This window comes from Scatophagus argus, chromosome 21 (assembly GCF_020382885.2).
Source record: "Scatophagus argus isolate fScaArg1 chromosome 21, fScaArg1.pri, whole genome shotgun sequence".
In the NCBI taxonomy this organism is placed as follows: domain Eukaryota; kingdom Metazoa; phylum Chordata; class Actinopteri; family Scatophagidae; genus Scatophagus; species Scatophagus argus.
In genome coordinates this window covers 4,776,646-4,794,509 of record NC_058513.1, presented here as the reverse complement: position 1 = coordinate 4,794,509, position 17,864 = coordinate 4,776,646, and the positions used below count along the sequence as shown (strand labels likewise).

Below are 17,864 nucleotides of genomic sequence, written 5' to 3'. Positions count from 1 at the left end.
CATGACATCCTTTTGTTCCATTCAACACAACACGGAAATTACAGTGAAGAGACCTCAGGTACATGTTGAAGTGAAGATGAGCGTAATTTTAAAGGCTAAAGAAATGAATAAAAGGTCTGAGAGAAGCAAAGACCCAACGCCGTGCGGGGAAGATAAAATACTGTGCTGTTCTGTTGACAAAGCATTATTGAGAATGATTGCACACAATTGTCTGCGCAGCAACACCGTCTGCTGTGCACCACTTACAAACAGAGCCAGAGGGTTATGTCAAGGCTCATATGAGGATGTGATCCCATTTATCACACTGACACAATATAAACTTTTAGAATTTTTTAATTAAATCTGTCCTTTACGAATCGTGGTTTAACATTTCTCTCCCATACACACAGCAGCTGCTTAAAAAATGAACATCAGCACCACAATCACAAGACATTCATTGACAAAAAAATGGCTCACCTACGACTGACACACATGCAGTGTTTATGCAAGGGATGACTGACTTTTTGCTGTCATGTAGTTTCATTTGAACAACAACATGGCTGTCATTTGGGTGGTCAAATGGAACGGGCAGCGCTTCCTCCATGTAAGCTTCCAGCAGTTGTGAGAGCCAGCTGACCTAGTTTATCACTTGGTGGTGGTCAGATGTATGAAAAATAAGCAACGCTGTAACCTTGACAGTGCAGCAGGTCACAGTCCTGGTGTGTATTGAGGGCTCTATGCTAAAGAAAAGAAAGGATGAGAGAGCTGCAGGGACACATGAGATACTACATCTGATCTTGACTGACATGTTTTTTACATCTAACTGGAGTTCACTCTTCCATCTTTGGGTTTCCTCTGTGATCTCCAGATCTTTTCCTTACAGTGAATAGGAATTTATCATCCTGGCGAGAGAGAAACGTCACTCATTTGAAACATCAGAGGATGTGGATTACGCGTGTTGGGGAGTACTACTGCATATGTGAAATAAAGTTTGGGTGTTCTGTGAAGTCTGACAAATTGTCTCAAGTGATGTAACTTGAGTCAGCATCCAAGTTGAAAAATGAAGTAAATCCATGGAAGAAGAAGTGACCTTTAAACACAAGTGCAGCTCTGCTTAAGGCTAACAGCTTTGGGCTAAATTAGCTACTACTGCCTTAACACGCCCGAATCTCAGAGAGAAAAGTTAGTGGCCAAGTTGCATTGTGGGAAATGCAAGTGTCACGTTTTGACACTGAAGAAAAATGCATGACGGACTCTTAAAGTGAAATTTTAACAGAGAGTTTTTCAATATAATTATTTTTTAAAAACGCTCCTAAATTTGAGTGACATCTGAAGTTCTCTTTAACTGCTTAAGAGACGGCCGTGGACACACCTTATGGGACAGGGTACCTAAAGCAATGATTATAATTCAGAATTGGGACCTTTTTTTGCTTAATATTTGCAGCTTTCTTTTGAACCATTAGCTTCAAATATACATTCTGAATACCACACCACTTTGAGTCTTTATTGTTGGCACCTGTATTACTAAATTCCATGTTATCATACATTTTCTCTGAGGTAGACTCCCTCCTCCTGATTGCTACTGGAGATATTTAAGATTTTACATAAACAAAATACACTTGTAATAGTACACTACAATGAATTCAATCATGTATGCTGTTGCAGAATAACATATCCCTTGATGTACCAGTAAGTTTTTTTGCTGTATTTAAAGAATGTACCATTGGACAGATGTAATTTAAATTCTTGTCTCGGACTCGCTGTGCCTCTCTACGCATACATGTGATCAATTTTGCGGTAAGAGCTGATCTTAAAGGTTACTCATGTACTTTGCGGTAAGAAAGAAGAGCTCGCTTGATAAATGTGACTCATTTTCATTCCCAGCAAGGACTTTTTGTTACTTCTAAATTAACTTTCTGTAGCGTGTTTCTTCTGAGAAGTGTGGCAGAGTCCATGTTTTCATGGCCAGCCAAGATCTGCAGGGGGTTTCATGAGGAATGTAGGCAGAACTACAGAATCAATACCAAAATGCATTTTGGGATTTATGGGTATAAGGAGGCAGATATTCACATTTGATAGCAGCAGCTTCTCATATGTAGCAAAGCCTATCTTGGTGATAATAAGATGGACTGAGGGCGAGTCGCCGTCTAGACTAATGTTCATATTTGGCTGTTTCTTCTTGTGTTCTTAACTGATATGATCAGCAGAGAGAGGAAATTACAACAAAGTTCATGATGTTTAGTGAAACAGTCCCATACTGCTGGAATGTCAAAACACAAAGGGATGATAATTCCAAACGTCTGTTAAATCCTATTTATGAGTTCATGTGAATTTAAATGAAAAAAGTATAAAAACTAAAAAGAAAAAAAAAAAGAAATTCACCTTTAACTGCACCGAAAATAGGGCCATTAAAAGGCCTTGGCCCTCCTCTTATTCTTTTCTTTGGAGACATTTTAAGTGAGGCAGAATAAAACACAGCATTTAAAGGTCTCATGTTTGATTTGTACATTAGACGAGGCACAATAACACAGCACTCAGTACTAAGTACGTCTTCCATAACACTTGCTCAGAACCCCCCACAAATAAGCACAACAGCAACAACAGGCAAATCTGTAATGAACCGACCAGAAAGAGTCAAAAATTATTCAAATGCACTTACAAAATACCTCGATTGACCATGAAGCAGAAAAAATGCAAATCCAGACAGGAAGTTGTTTGTTCACTCGCTCAAATACACCTCAGACAGAAGACAGCGAGAGTTTTGTGGCTCGGCTTGAATGAAATAAATACAGTTCTGTGACTCATGTAATTCAACAACATAAAATGTGGAAAGGGAAAATATATTTTCAAACCATAAATGAAATGCTAAAATAAATACAAATAGATTCTATCTATTTGCTGACGTAATGAAAATATAAACCATAAATGGTGATTTGTTTCATCAGAAATGACAAAGAGATCACAAATCTAATAAACAAGATCATGTTTTAAAAACTGATGCTGTGTGCTGGTTTTGGACATACTGAGGTAACATTATTTTCATATTTTAGTGAGTTTACAATAGGTAATTTCACAAGCTTAACCAGAAATCAATAAAATATGGTGTGTTCAAAACTGATTGACTGGCTGTGTGAAAGCAGAGCCTGTAAAAACAAAACGAATCAAACAAAGAACCCAATTTAAGAATAAAATCATCTTTTTTGAGGTTTAGTTCATTCTTACATCTAAAAGTTATGCTCAGGCTCATTTTTTTTAAACAATCTTTTTTTCCTTTGAGATTTTGTTCATTTATTCTAATATACTCAACTTTAGTGATGTTTTGGCAACATGCATATGTATGTGTGCATTTCTGTGTGTATAATAAGTATTTTTTTTCCTCTTTAATGTATTAGTTGAGATGCATAGATCAATGTGAAATAAGTTTTTAAAAAAAGCACCAACTTGACCACATCAGCTCTGTAATTACCTTTAGAGGTTAGCTTTGTACACGTGTACTAACCCCAGGCACTACTGCAGTGCTCTCCCAAATGGTACAGTGAAATAATGAACTGACATAACAGTTACAGTATTTGTACATCCGAGTCACTTTACTGTGTTCAAGTATCGCACATCCTCGCCAGTGCCTATGACCTTTGGAGGCTATTTCTGTACATTTTTGTGTGTAGTGGAGTGTCCTGTTGTATACAGTCCACTGACTCATAAATGCAACACAAAACTGTCAACCAGTGATAAGCCTTTTGTGAAGGAAACCGTCTATCCATGCAGAAGCTTAAAAATCTAATGTCCACAGTAAAACGTGGACAAAACGTATGGTAAACAGACACAGGGCAGCTAACAACAAGTTCAGCCTGCCCTTTTCCACTTACTGTGAATCCATTTTCAATTATTTTTGCCCTCATGTTTCGACTGTGTTGCTGTCACAGTTGTTTGAGTGAAACTGATGAAAATGTTGTTGTCAGCCCCACTTCACACTCAGTCTCAGAGTGCCCCCTTGTGGTTAAAAAAGTGAATGTCCTCTCCCAACATCATGCAACAAGTGTTTCTGCTTTGTGTGAAACATCCAACCTGTATACTATTGTTTATTTGGCTAATCACTCCTGTCTTATTACTTTACCTTCCTCCTTTTCAGAAATGAATTTCAGCACTGACTCTGCAAGACAAGCGCCTCCTCCGAGCGATGACGGTGTTTGGTGAAGGAGTCCCTCACTGCCTTTTGCTGTCCAGAATTGCCCTCCAGTCGTCTGACCAAGACAGAAGTCGTCTCTGTGAAGAGCTGGTGGACAGATGCTTGTTGTGGCAGGCGGTGAACAGGATGTGCTCCCATGTTGGTTTAGGCTCCACCCCTGAAAAGGACACGTATTAGACACAAACATTATGTAAGTGACAACCACAGGCATTTCGTTGCGTAGAAAGCGAGTGTACAAAGGGCTGCTTTAGACAAAGCAACAGATACGGACTAACAGTGTACACACTGTGGCAGCTGTCTTAAAAGGTGCAAATGAGACATTGAAGAAGATGTAAGCAAATAATTACACCCACATGGCATACACAAACAGTATTATGCAATCCTCTGCCTTTCAGTTTTTTTCTCTCCGTCTTCCTTTAAATCTTTAAAATGCACTTCTACGCATGCTGAAAGATGTTTGTTTCAAAGCAATTTTTTTGGCAACACATTAACATTTTCATAATGTTATGTCGTTGCGATTTGCCGGTCAGCGATGGTAAAAAAAAAAACAGCAACATAATTTGAGTTACTGAAACTCAGTCAACTGGAGCTTTTCAGATCAGAGGACTTGCAGGAGACAGTGGGGGGGTGGGGTCCCTCTGAGAATACACAATACATTAAACGACAAATTAAAAATCTGAGTGATCAGGCTTGATCAATGAAGGAAACCTATCAGAGGTAGAGTAGGGATAGTTTTGCAAGAAAAGCAGTGCGATCCACAAAAACACTTCATGGAGCTAAAGTTAGTTTAATTAGCCAGCAACATTATATAGACAAAAGTATTGGGACACAGCTCTTCATTATTAGGGTCAGGTGTGGTATGGAGCTGTTTTCGGAGGTCGGCTCGGCCCCTTACGTCCAGTGAAGGGAAATCTTAATGCTTACCAAGACATTTCGGACAATGCTATGCTTTCAAATTTGTGGCAACAGTTTGGGTCCATAAAGACATGGCTGGATGAGTTTGGTGTGGAAGAACTTGACTGACCCTTACAGAGGCCTGACCCTGACCTCAACCCCATCCAACACCTTTGGGATGAACTGGAATGGAGAGTGTGAGCCAGACCTTTTGGTCCAACATCAGTGTCTGACCTCACAAATGCTCTACCACATGAATGGGAAAAAATTCCCACAGAAACACTCCAAAATCTTGTGGAAAGCCTTCGCACAAGAGTGGAAGCTGTCTGTGTATTTAGAATGTGATGTCATTAACATCCCTGTTAGATCCCAGTCAGATGTCCCAACACCTTTGACCATACAGTGTAGCAATAGCTCATTAGCTAACTACAACGGATGTTTTCATTTCAGCTGACAAATGAAGTTGAAATAATAAAATGGACACTAGATGTGGGCGCACACACAAACGTGTTTGCGGTCCGCATGTGAGGTCAGCATGGTTTCATCTAAAGTGGGTCGGAAAAAGGATACACAAACACTCTCCTCACCTAGAATATCAGGCTTGTCGTCTATGAGGATGTCTCCGGTAATTAATGTTTTGTCTCTGGTCAGGATGACCTGCTCCAGAAAGCCTTGCCCCAAATGTTTCTCCACCCAGGCATACTGGACGGACACACACACACAGAGAAGATGAGATCCATTTAGAAAAAGGAAACACAGTAATAATTTACAAAGGGAACAGAGTAGAGGTTGGCGATTGGCAGAAAAGCAACTTACCTTCTCATAAGGACAGTGCTTGTAATGTTTTATAGGGCTGGTGCAAATAAAGACATCTGTGCTGCGGGGAGAAAGGGGAACAACAGAAGTGGAAAAATGAAAAACATACAAACATTTATATATTCCAGCTGCTTATACCGGACAGGCACACCGATTCTTTCTAACTGGAATAATGACTATTTTGAAGACAGGCTGTGGACGTTCCCTGGCAGGACAACAAAGAGGTCCGAAACAAAAGTGAATGAAAAATAAGAGACCACACCATATGGCAGATTTCCCTGATAAGTAAACAGGTTCATTCAGGCAGTGGTGGTGGTGGTAAAGAAAACCCATTCGTTCCCACTAGAAGCGATAATGTAAACACACAGTTTCATAACTATGGTGGCTATTTTTAGACAATATTCCACTCTGTTGTGTGCTTCTGGGAATGGAAATGGTAATCACAACCTCCTTCATGTTGAATAAAATCGCACTTGAAAGAAATATCTCACTGCAGATGCCAGTTATGAGATGCTTTCACCAAGGCACGTACAGGTCGAGTGCACGGAGAGCACGTCTCGTCCTGCACGTAAACACAGCCCCAACTGGTGCGTGACAAATAATAACACCCATCATGAGAGCTCTGGACTCGTGCTACTCGTGTCAATCATCTTTAAGTCTGGCAACACTAAGAAGCTCCTCAACATTACGGCTGTCGGGAGGAAGTAGCCTCTGAAACAGCAACACAACAGGACACTAAACATCTGATACAACTGGATGATAACTCATCATCGTCATCAACCCAGAAACGGTGTATTGATGCATGTGAGCTTGCATCCGAGCTTAAAACAGCGTTTCTTTCTCATCAGCTTCCGTGCATAACCATCCACCTCCGTATTAAAATCCAGGTCCACCAGACCAATAGATGCAAATGACTTTGGTGATTCATGCAGTTTAAGGCACAGAATCAGCTCTTCGTGTTAAAGTCCCCACAAGCTCTGCGGCTTTGTTTTCTGCTCCCCGCGTTTGTACTCTTTTCAAGATTATGCTGCTCAGAAACCTGCCTGCATGACATTTTACTGTAACATCAGCAGCAGCCAAATGAGTTTATATATTAGATGGGTGAAATGCATCATCAGCACCTACTTTTCCATCTTGGACATTTCCTTGACTGCCTCCACTCCTCCTGGCAGCGGCTCCAGGTCTATGAAGAAGTCCTTGGACTGCCATATACTGATGGCTTTTTCCTGGAGACAAAAAAACAAAACAAACAAACAAACAAAAAAAAACATGTACTTTGAAGAAAGAAGATCCAAAGGGCAACTTTTACAAGGTCAATTCGCCACTCAGCTGATCTAAGGCACAGAAGAACTTATATCTGAATGAGACTGAACTGCACAGATTTCTTGAGTATTTTAATAATCACAAAATAGGAACTGAGACCTTGTGCCCCTGACAATGTTTATGATTTCATGCCATATTTTACTTCTATGATAAAAGAGCCTTTATTAAGAACAGGCCTGTGACTGGCTAAATAACAAGTGATGACAAATGGTTAAACCAAGAGAGCAAAGAGCAGACTTGATAAGATAATGACAGAGAGGCCAGGGGGTATCGAGGATATATGGATATGCATTTGACTAAGTGGACTTATACTAATATAGAACAACTAAGAAACAATTTAACAATACTGGTTCAGTGTGACAGTTGTACATTTACTGTATTGGATCAGAGAAACGGGTCATTGGGATCATTAGGATGAACTTGCTGGCTAATCTTCAAGCACTGAACTCAGATACTGAATGAAATTTATAAACAAAATACAACATTCATATTTGAACTCTTCAGCACAGTGCAAATGCATACATGGGACATATTCCTTTATTTACAAGCAAAACGAGACACTTATGGCCCACTAAATAGCGTTGTTGTCATTTTTCATTCAAAAAGCCTCGAAATGGGATAGCTTGGAATTCTGGTACAATTTAAACTGTTTAATTAGGGCCGTTGAACCACACTCAGTGGGGTTCAATGGCCTCTGGATCTGTGTAGGACTGCAAATGTGAGTTTTATCAACTTACACACAGGTCACTCCTGAGCTGCCCATACTGCGTCGACACCCAAAACCCCCTCCTGTCATCCAGTGTGATGTAGGGCTCGCTCGGGTACCTGGCCCGGTACTTCTTCAAGAATCCCCCCTCAAAGTCCGCAAGGACGCCGTCCATGTCAACCAGAACCCGCAGTCTCTTACCCGAAGCAGTGGAGGACGACATGTTTACGCAAATCCTCTTAAACGGATCACGGAACAAAGGTTTCCCTCTTCCGAGTAGGCGTGTTATACTGGACCTTAACAACATCGTTGACTCTTGAGTGAGCTGTAGTAAAATTACTTCCAAATTCTGCGAGAGTTAAACCTTGTCGTTTTCAGCACTCTGCATTGTTGCGTTGCTATTTGTCTTTTCGTAATGTTTTGTTTCACTGTTAGCTTAACTTTATCATTCTGGGGGTATCTCTGCTAGTCGGCTGCAGTTCAGCTAACGGTCGGTAGCTAAATTTAGCTGACAGGCTAGCCGCATAGCAGCTGACAGGTCAAATGTGACATGCCTTTGACCACAGTATACTTGGAGCTGTCTGCATCGTTTGTCAGTGTGTATTACCCACAGCCTTTCTCAAAGCCACAGCATCTGTAACAGTGACTGCTGGAGTAACCTGAAGTACAAGGAGTAGTACACAACTGGCACTGCATCTGCAAGGATAGTGAGAACAGACTGTACCAAATCCTGCTTGCAGCAAAGATATGTTAGGTGGACTAGATGGCTCACTCCTGTCAATATGTGAGAGCCGTCACAGAGCAATGACAATTTCAAGGTTTCTAAGTTCTAAGTTTACAGTAATATTTATTATATAGGAAGGCTTTCAGGGATCCATTAGCTGTACAATAAATTCATGTTCTTTGATAATGTGTCAAAATAAATGTCTGTTTTTTTATTTTTGAGTTGTGACATTTTTGCTAATCTTCGGTGATTGCAATCATTTCAGATATTTATCACTAATAAATACTATTACAGTGACCTACACTGCGGTTCAACTGTTGGAAATTAGACTTATGATTGTGTAGCTAATACAAAGAAAAAAGCACCAGATTATCAAAGATAACAAATTACAACAATGACAGACAAGATCATTTAATAACGGTGATCATCAATAACTGTTTTCTTTGGTTTCCAGTCTAGAGACAGTGAATGCTGAAACCTCGCACAGGAGCTCTTACATCTTATAACATCTTTGTTAAAAACCCGGTAAGTTTGACGTCAGTTCCTTCATTTCTTTTTCCCTAAAAGGCAAAATTGGCATTGCAGTGTGCAATATATAACTGTAGCACCATATCACAGAAGACAAGCACAATAGGTTACATTTTAATAATCAAAATACCACTATGAAAAGTATGACAATTATGTCATGAATCTTTTAGCAAATCGAATGTCTGGCCCTTTAAGAATCCAATGGTCGGTTCAGAAACTCATTGCAGTCTGCTCTGTTCTTATGATCTCGCGATAGCTTCACCCAGTGGCGGCTGTGTGGCCCCCTGCCTCAGTCCGGACGGAGTTGTTTCTGACGTTTGAATGAAAAACAGTGCAAATTACCTCCACTTTGGACCCAGGAAATAATGGCTTCAGCCTTGGAGCAGTTTGTGAACAATGTGCGGCAGCTCTCCGCTCAAGGTAGGGTTGCTAAACTCATTCAAGATGGAAGTATTAGCTAGTTAGCTAGCATATGCTATCCAGTGCCTTGCCGATAGCTCGGCAGCCAAACTGGTCAGAGCCTTCTTTTTGCTTTATCATGTAAACACACCACAAAAATGACTCTCTCTGGCTGCGAGAGTTCTGTAAAGTATCATCAGAAGATGCGTTAATGTACAGGGACACCACTGATAACCGTAAAACAGGTAGCTTATCAAAGAAAATGTCAAAATCATACTTTTTGTTTTTGATCTAGAGAATAATTTCTGGGGATTGCCTACCGGTAGTCCCGCCCCGGCCCCACATGATTGGCTCTCGACCTGAATTTGCGAATATTATTGGTACAAAGTCATCTGTCAATTCCACTTGCATTGCCTCTGTTGCAAGGCCTTGACAGTACACTTGACCGGCCGATTTATACTGAAACGCTCAGCCACAGAATGATGATTATAAATAATTTTTTAAGTCTGTTTGTTTTCTGCCTTTATCGACAATAGCCTCTTGACAGTCTTGGACAACAAAATTGAAATATTATTTTTACTTTCACCGCTTACACAAAGTGGATAATGTCTTAGCATTACTTAGGGCAGAAGTATTGTTCTTTTCTCGTTTTGTGGATTGTATTAATTTAATCTCATAATTTACAACGGCTGTTGTAGGCAGAACGTTATAATAACGTTTTAGTTTTGGTAACCAGTGCAGTTACAGTTTTGTGCATGTGTCTTTCTTGTGTGTCACAGCATGGAAAACATACAAGAAATTTTTACCTTTGATGATAATAAATCCCACTATAACAGGCTAATTTAATTATAAAGCAAAGGGTCTGCCTAAAAGTAGTGATTTTTAAAATTTGATCTGTATCCAGCATTGCGATGTAAACTCTCTGAGATATGAGACCTGTGTCTTTCTAAAGATTTAAAGAACACTAGAAAAGGTCCAGAGTGGTTTACTTTCTCTCTGCCCCCCAGGCCAGATGACTCAGCTGTGTGAGTTGATCAACAAGAGTGGGGAGCTGCTGGCCAAAAATTTGTCCCACCTGGACACGGTGCTGGGGGCCTTGGACATCCAGGAGCATTCCCTCGGTGTGCTGGCTGTGCTGTAAGTAGTTCTCCACCATCAGTGTGTTTAGCACCTGTCGAGAACTCTTCCTCCATCAGTAGTGAAGTTTATTTTGGCTTGTTTGCTTTCCTCTACACTCCTGCCATCATAATGTCCCAAGCTTCTGATCCATGTTTTTTTTTCTGAACTGGGCCAAAAGTTTATTGTTATGTCTGTTGATCATCATATAAACTATTCAGTATCCACACGTCATGCAAAAGGTGCCATGTCCTGCTTCTCTGTGTTGTTTTTTTTAATCATTGCAGGAGACTTGTTACATACACCAAAGCAAATGTTATGTAGTCTGCAAGCAGCTGAAGGCTACCTGTTGAATGTACTGCATGTAATGTAGGCATGGACTAACGCTGAAGCCAAGAATGTGATTTTTACTTGTAATTTGGTAAATCAAGAAATGCCATTGCTGAACTGGACATTTAACAGAACTGAAAATGACAATGTTGAGAGGTTGAGTTTAATTACACATCATGGAAAACTCAGAAGTGGGGAAAAATGCAAAATAGTAGTAGTTTTGTACTGTAAGAAAAAAAAGCATTATTTCTTTTAATTTCTGCATTGCAAAGCCTACAGCAATAATGTTTAAAACTGTTCAAGTGATACCATTTGACTGTCTTCATCCTAAACCATCTGAATATCAGTTTTGCATTTTTATGTTCTTGTGTCACTGTAAGGCTTTTTCCTATTCTTTTGTTTCAGCTTTGTGAAGTTCTCCATGCCAAACATCCCTGACTTTGAGACGCTCTTCTCCCAAGTCCAGCTCTTCATCAGTACCTGCAATGGGGAGCACATTAGATATGCAACAGACACTTGTAAGTCCAGAATAACCAAACTTCTCACTTCTGGGTGTTTAGGAGGCACATTTATAACCTGCTGGCTGTTTTTGTGTTATACAGGTTTTCAGTTGAACAGATTTCTAATGTGTGTTCTGTTGTCGGTCAGTCTATGTTTATCTAAAGTATGCCCAGTCTTTCTTGTTCAAGTGCTTTCCTCAGTTATGACCATAAGACAGATACCTCCATTTCCAGTGTCCAGCAGTAAGCTCTAAAATGTTTTGCAGTATCAGGTTTATTGATGTAGAATAGTGTATTACCGCCAGATAAATAATTACAAAAGTTATTACAGCATTATTTGGCAGACTTGAACTGTGCAGTATCGTATGTGTGCACATCAGTGATGGATTGATTATTATTGATTATGATTATGATATGATTATTTAAGTGTGCTCCTTTGGCTCTGATGCAGCTGCCTCTCTCTGTCACCTATATTCTAGAAAAAATTGTACAATTACTTGTAAAAGAACAGTACTTGAGTAAATTTACTTACATTTTACTTATGTTCCATCACTGGTTATTCTAAATTTAATTTTTACTGCAAATGTATATCAGTTATCACTCTTTCATGACTATTAGACTTTATTGGCCCAGAAAAGAAAAACATATTTGTCAATCCCTAATGTATATGTTTTCAGTTTATGCATGACACACACACATACATAAAAGAGTCAATCATCACACAGTTTCCTTGTCTTCTGTTTCCTCTCACAGTTGCTGGTCTCTGCCACCAGTTGACAAACGCCCTTGTAGAGCGGAAACAGGTAAGACTGTTGCTTTTGACTCACCTAGATATCATCCCAGAGCTTTCATTTACGATCACATCTTTTTTAAACCCCAACTGAATCAGATGTTTGATGATCGAGTGGAGTGATTTTTATTTTCGAATTTAATTTATTTATAATTTCGAATATAGTGTGGTAGACTTAAACAATGCGTTGCTGGATGAAATATAGACATAGAAAAGTTGCATGTTCTTATATGTTTATATGTTTTTTTCTAAAATTTATAAATCTGTGTTTGTGCAAAACAGTTTCTTTTCATTCATGACTCAGAGCATCTTTTGCAGTGTACTGCAGTGCTGCAGTCGCTAATGAAGACTGAATAGTTTAAATATCAGACAAGAGTACAGAATGCAAACGAGGGTTGTTTATTCTTAGTTTATTTGGCCTTTTGCCCCTCGCTCAGTGTTTGTTTTGTGAGACATATGCTTCCCGCTGCCATCAAACACTACCTGCACAGTTGAACACCGTGTGAATAGTGTGTGTTCACTGACACGAGTGCAGTTTTAGTGAGGTAGGCTTCTAGCTCCAAAAGCTACAGGGCTGTGACTAATTCTTCTAATGTTCACGCATAAGCCCTGTTTCACCTGCAGTATGTGTGTGCTGACGTGTGCCTGTGTTGCCACACCTTCAGATTCTAAACGGCTTCATCAGCTACATCAGCTCCCCTAAACTTGAGCAGTAGAATCATATGACTCTTTTCTATGTTGTCTCTTAAAAATTTTGTATTTTGTGATATTTTTAGAGTCTTATGTTGTTCTTGTTTCTGTGAAACATCCCTCAGCGTGCGTGTTGTGTGTGTGTGTGTATGATAATTTAAAGGACACTGCATTGTCTTGACAGTGTAGCTTGTGAGATGGATGAAACTGTTGTTAATGTTGTATCGACCCTCAGCGATAGTGAAATTTAGCACATTTTAATCAAATTTTTCAGCACTGTCCAATAAGAATGAGTCATCCCGCTGCTTGTGTTTCACTTGCATCCTACATTAGCATGTTTTCCTTTTTTTCTTTTAGATCTAAATATTCTAATGCATTTTAAAGTGCCGTACCGAGCCTGGACGGTTTCCACTGTGTTAGGGTGCCTCAGGAAAGCTGCAGCTGAATAAACCTGAATATGTTTTTTTTCCCCCTTCCCTAACAGCCATTGAGGGGTGTTGTCGTCCTAAAACAGGCAATAGACAAAATGCAGATGAACACAAACCAACTTACCTCAGTTCATGCAGACCTGTGTCAGGTGAGTCTGTCACCACCATGGCTGTAATCCTAAATGGCCTCATAATTTAACTTGCATCTAATTAAGCTGCTAAAAGCCATCTATTTAGCGGTATGCAACATCCAATTTATTATATATACATGAGTTCTCTTCTCCCCCCTGCTCACATATGCATACTTGTTGAATATATCCTATTAAAGGGTTGTGTTGAATAATTCAAACACAGCACAGTTCCTTTGCACTGTGACGGTCCAGTGAAATCCTCCTATTCATCCTCTCTACATACCTGTCTCCTTGCAGCTGTGCTTGTTAGCAAAGTGCTTCAAGCCTGCCCTGCCCTTCTTGGAGTTGGACATGATGGACATCTGTAAGGAGAACGGCGCTTACGACGCAAAGCACTTTCTATGTTACTACTATTATGGTGGTATGATCTACACGGGCCTCAAAAACTTCGAAAGAGCACTGTATTTTTATGAACAGGTACTCTCCCGTGCTTTGTGAGCAATCAGATAAATGTACTGACATACTGACACTTTTTCTCTGGTGCACATATAGGCAGTAACATGTTTCTTATTGTCTTGTGTCAGGCAATAACCACTCCAGCCATGGCAGTGAGCCACATTATGTTGGAAGCCTATAAGAAATACATCCTGGTGTCACTCATTCTCCACGGCAAAGTGCAGCCGCTGCCCAAATACACCTCACAAATAGTAGGGAGGTTCATCAAGGTAAGGACAAACAGCATGTGTGGAATAGTATAGTACACAGTTAGTATTGGGGCTTTGCTCTTCAGGTCAGCTCTTACTTTGCATGTGCAGACATTTAAGTGACTTATAGAGGTGCACCAATTGCAATTTTCTCGGCCAGTTCCGGTTTCCAACTGTGCCCGAAGTGTGTGACTTGCCAATTGCCAAAAATTCAGATTTTTTTTTCTTTTCTAACAACGATAATTGACAGCATATGCAAACAAAATCAACTTTTCTTCATTGCAAAGCTTTAGCTTTAGCAGCTTCCTTTTCTAGCTTCTTCAAACTGGACACGTTCAGCTGGGTGAAGTTTGCTGTTCCGAATGTTTTTGTGGTAGTCCCCCACGGTTTACTTTACATGGTTACAGATTGTGAGCTTTGTGTCTTGTGTCACTCACAGTGAAGAAGTCCCATGCTAAAAACACGCTAGTGTGTGACTGGCTTTATTGCCTGTGCTGCTGTGCATATGATGTGCGGCGGATGCATAAAATAGACCGGTTTACAATCGGCAGAATGGGAGACGGAACGGCTGATCTCCGGGCCGGGGCCGGGCACACTAAAAACCGTCTGATTGCGGTCCCTGGCTGGTCGTTCTGTGCATCTTTACTAAGTTGATTTTCAGCTGATGCGCGTAAGCTCATTATAGCTCTGTTAGACCAGGTGAAGGAGGAAATGTTGCTCATTTAAACAGGTAACTCCTCATACCTAGCTCTGAAGAACATGAAATTTGAAGACTTCAGTGACACAGTAATCCTGTTGCTTGCAGAGTAAACACAATGTTAAAACCAGCCAAGATTGACTCACACATGCATGATTTGTTGTGCCATCGGGTGGTTCATATTCTGTCCTGTCCTTTTTCTTCTTTTTTCCCCCTCTTACTGCCTCTCTCAGCCCCTGAGCAACGCGTATCACGAGTTAGCTCAGGTTTACACCACCAACAACCCTGCCGAGCTGCGCAGCCTGGTCAACAAACACAGCGAGACTTTCACACGAGACAACAACACAGGCCTGGTCAAGCAGTGCCTCTCCTCCCTGTACAAGAAGAACATCCAGAGGTTAACAAAGGTGGGTTTCTGTATTAATACCTCAGATGTTTTACAAGAAAATAAGAGCGACAGTCGTCCAATCCTGACTTGAACTATACTGTTTAACGGACAGTTTATGGAAGGCGAGTAGTCCTTGTCAAAGGGGTGTGTTGGCATTTTGAAATCAGTCAGTTAATCATTTTTTTTTTTAAACTCCTGATCTGAGACATCTGGAAAATAACTCCTCCTCCTCCTCCTCCTCCTCCATGACAGCGTTGCCACATGACATTAGAATTGACAATAATCCAAATTGCAGGAAACATCGCAGAAACATGGATGAGTGTTAGATGTAAACATCTAATAGCCAAATGTTACTCATGCTGGGAAAACTGAGCATAATGGACATCAAACAAGAGTGTCACATCTAGAGCTGAGTAACCACTTTAATGTTTAGGTCATGACACGAGACCAGATGGATTGTTGTATTTGGTTATCATCATGATTTAGCCTCTGCTGCAGTTATCTGATGCAATATTGTTAGCCATTTTGTCTGTTTGGAGTGAAAAGACTTGTTTGGTCAAAGATACTTGTGATAAGATCTTTGGTCAAAATAATCATGATATAATGTCTCTCAGGTCAATCATATCTGACTGAAGTTAGAGAAACTGTACAATTAAGAAGGTGCTTGTGAATTCAGGTGCTTTGGTGACAAGTTCTTGGCTGCTTTTGATTGAGCGGAATAAGATCAAACAAATGTTCAATCAAAGAAAGGATGATCATACATGAGGTTACACTCATAGGTCCGGCAGATCTTTTAGTCTTTTTGATATCAAGTTCCTGCTTTATCTCCCTCCTGCAGACTTTCCTGACGCTGTCTTTGCAAGACATGGCGAGTCGAGTGCAGCTGTCAGGTCCCCAGGAAGCAGAGAAATACGTCTTACACATGGTAAGTCCCTCCAGCAAGAAAAGCTAGTCCAACCTGTCATCCACACACTGACCTGAAATCAAATGAAATGTTGTACCAGTTGTACAATATACAGTATCGTATCTGTATCTCAAACTTCAGGAGCTTTAGACACGTTTTTAATTTTATTTAATTATCCTTTAATTCCAGAGATTTTGAAAGGTAACCGTTGATCACCATTAGAAATTTAATTTTCATCATGCTCCTCCTCGTGCTTCTGTGCAGATTGAAGATGGTGAGATCTACGCTAGCATTAACCAAAAGGATGGCATGGTCTGCTTCCACGACAACCCCGAAAAATACAACAACCCAGCAATGCTCCACAAAATCGACCAAGAGGTGAGGGTGTCCGACTCTCTTTTCAGCGTTAATGTTATGTATAAATCCAGGTGGTGCGTTTGGTGTGAAGCTTCTTAAAGTGACACATCTTTTTTTTTTCCCCCCCTCTCCCTTCAGATGTTGAAATGTATAGAGCTGGATGAGAAACTAAAGTCTATGGATCAAGAAATCACAGTAAACCCACAATTTGTGCAGAAGGTGAGGCAATGTTTAACAAGGTCATTTACATAAACTTCTCTCTGTTATGTGGGCAACTTTTGTACAAATGAATAACAAATAGGGTAGCAACAGCGTGTGTGTTTAAGTATATATAAAGTTTAATTTCTGACAATATAATTTCTGATGATATTTTGTGAAATTATAATAAAGCCTTTTTACACATATAAACAAACCCTCTGCTTTCATCCCTTTTAAAGGGAGAAAATTTAGAAAATTTTTACTATGATACCATGATATTTTCTGAGGCGCTTACTGTGAAAATCTTTTATCATTGCAATCCTGCTAACAAATGTTGACATGTGAATGATATGTACCCTATGTCTCAGGGCTGGTTACATTGTTTGATTAATTCAGATGGTTTATATGTGGTGGAATGAAATAAAAATAAATAGAAGAATTGGGTTGGAATTACTTTAGTAATAAAAAAAATATAACCGCACTTGTACAGTATTCGCCCTTACTGGTATTTACAACCCTGTTTTCAAAGTGTTCCAAAGTGTTTTTTTGAGAAACATGCAGCTTACAGAACTTTAGATAAATTAATGGTAAAACTATCCTTTTTTAAAAAAGAAAAACAGTCATTTAGTCCATTGTCTTACAGGTAACATTTTCATCATGTGACACTTTTTCGTTTCAGAGTATGGGATCGCAGGAGGACGATGTTGGTAGCAAAACATCAAGTTATTCCTGAGGGGCCTTGGACAGGGAGAGAACGCTGCAGCCACCCAACACGTTCTTCCCAGGATGAGTTGGATTTTTTTTAAAGAGGAAAACAAACAAACATTCTATTGCATAAGGACATTGGTCAAGGAAAATCTAATTGTGTGGAATGATGATAAATTTGGTTATTCTTTCTTCACAGTGTCTTAAGGATAACAAAAGATCCTTACAGGAAAGGAAAAAAAAAAAGATTACAATTTTGTCAGTGTTTTATTTATCAATGTTCAGGTTGGAACGCCACTGCTACGTTAACAGAATCCACAATAATAAAAACTGGACTTATTTGTTCCAAACATATGTGTGAATAATCTCAC

General features: G+C 39.8%; 2 protein-coding genes across 2 annotated transcripts; one reads left to right on the top strand and one right to left on the bottom strand.

Moving 5' to 3' along the window:
• Positions 1-315: 315 nt before the first annotated feature.
• LOC124052335 (5'(3')-deoxyribonucleotidase, mitochondrial-like) lies at positions 316-8,657 on the bottom strand. Its single transcript, XM_046376463.1, has 5 exons — positions 7,936-8,657; positions 7,001-7,101; positions 5,876-5,936; positions 5,647-5,761; positions 316-4,322 (listed from the first exon to the last, which is right to left on the bottom strand). The coding sequence occupies exons 1-5, from the start codon at positions 8,209-8,211 to the stop codon at positions 4,183-4,185; spliced, it is 693 nt and encodes a 230-aa protein (XP_046232419.1). The 5' UTR covers positions 8,212-8,657; the 3' UTR covers positions 316-4,182.
• A 755-nt stretch (positions 8,658-9,412) lies between these two features.
• On the top strand, positions 9,413-17,847 carry cops3 (COP9 signalosome subunit 3). Its single transcript, XM_046376455.1, has 12 exons — positions 9,413-9,576; positions 10,563-10,692; positions 11,407-11,519; positions 12,255-12,304; positions 13,466-13,558; positions 13,838-14,017; positions 14,125-14,265; positions 15,175-15,348; positions 16,168-16,254; positions 16,498-16,611; positions 16,729-16,809; positions 17,468-17,847. The coding sequence occupies exons 1-12, from the start codon at positions 9,522-9,524 to the stop codon at positions 17,519-17,521; spliced, it is 1,272 nt and encodes a 423-aa protein (XP_046232411.1). The 5' UTR covers positions 9,413-9,521; the 3' UTR covers positions 17,522-17,847.
• The last annotated feature ends 17 nt before the right edge of the window (positions 17,848-17,864 follow it).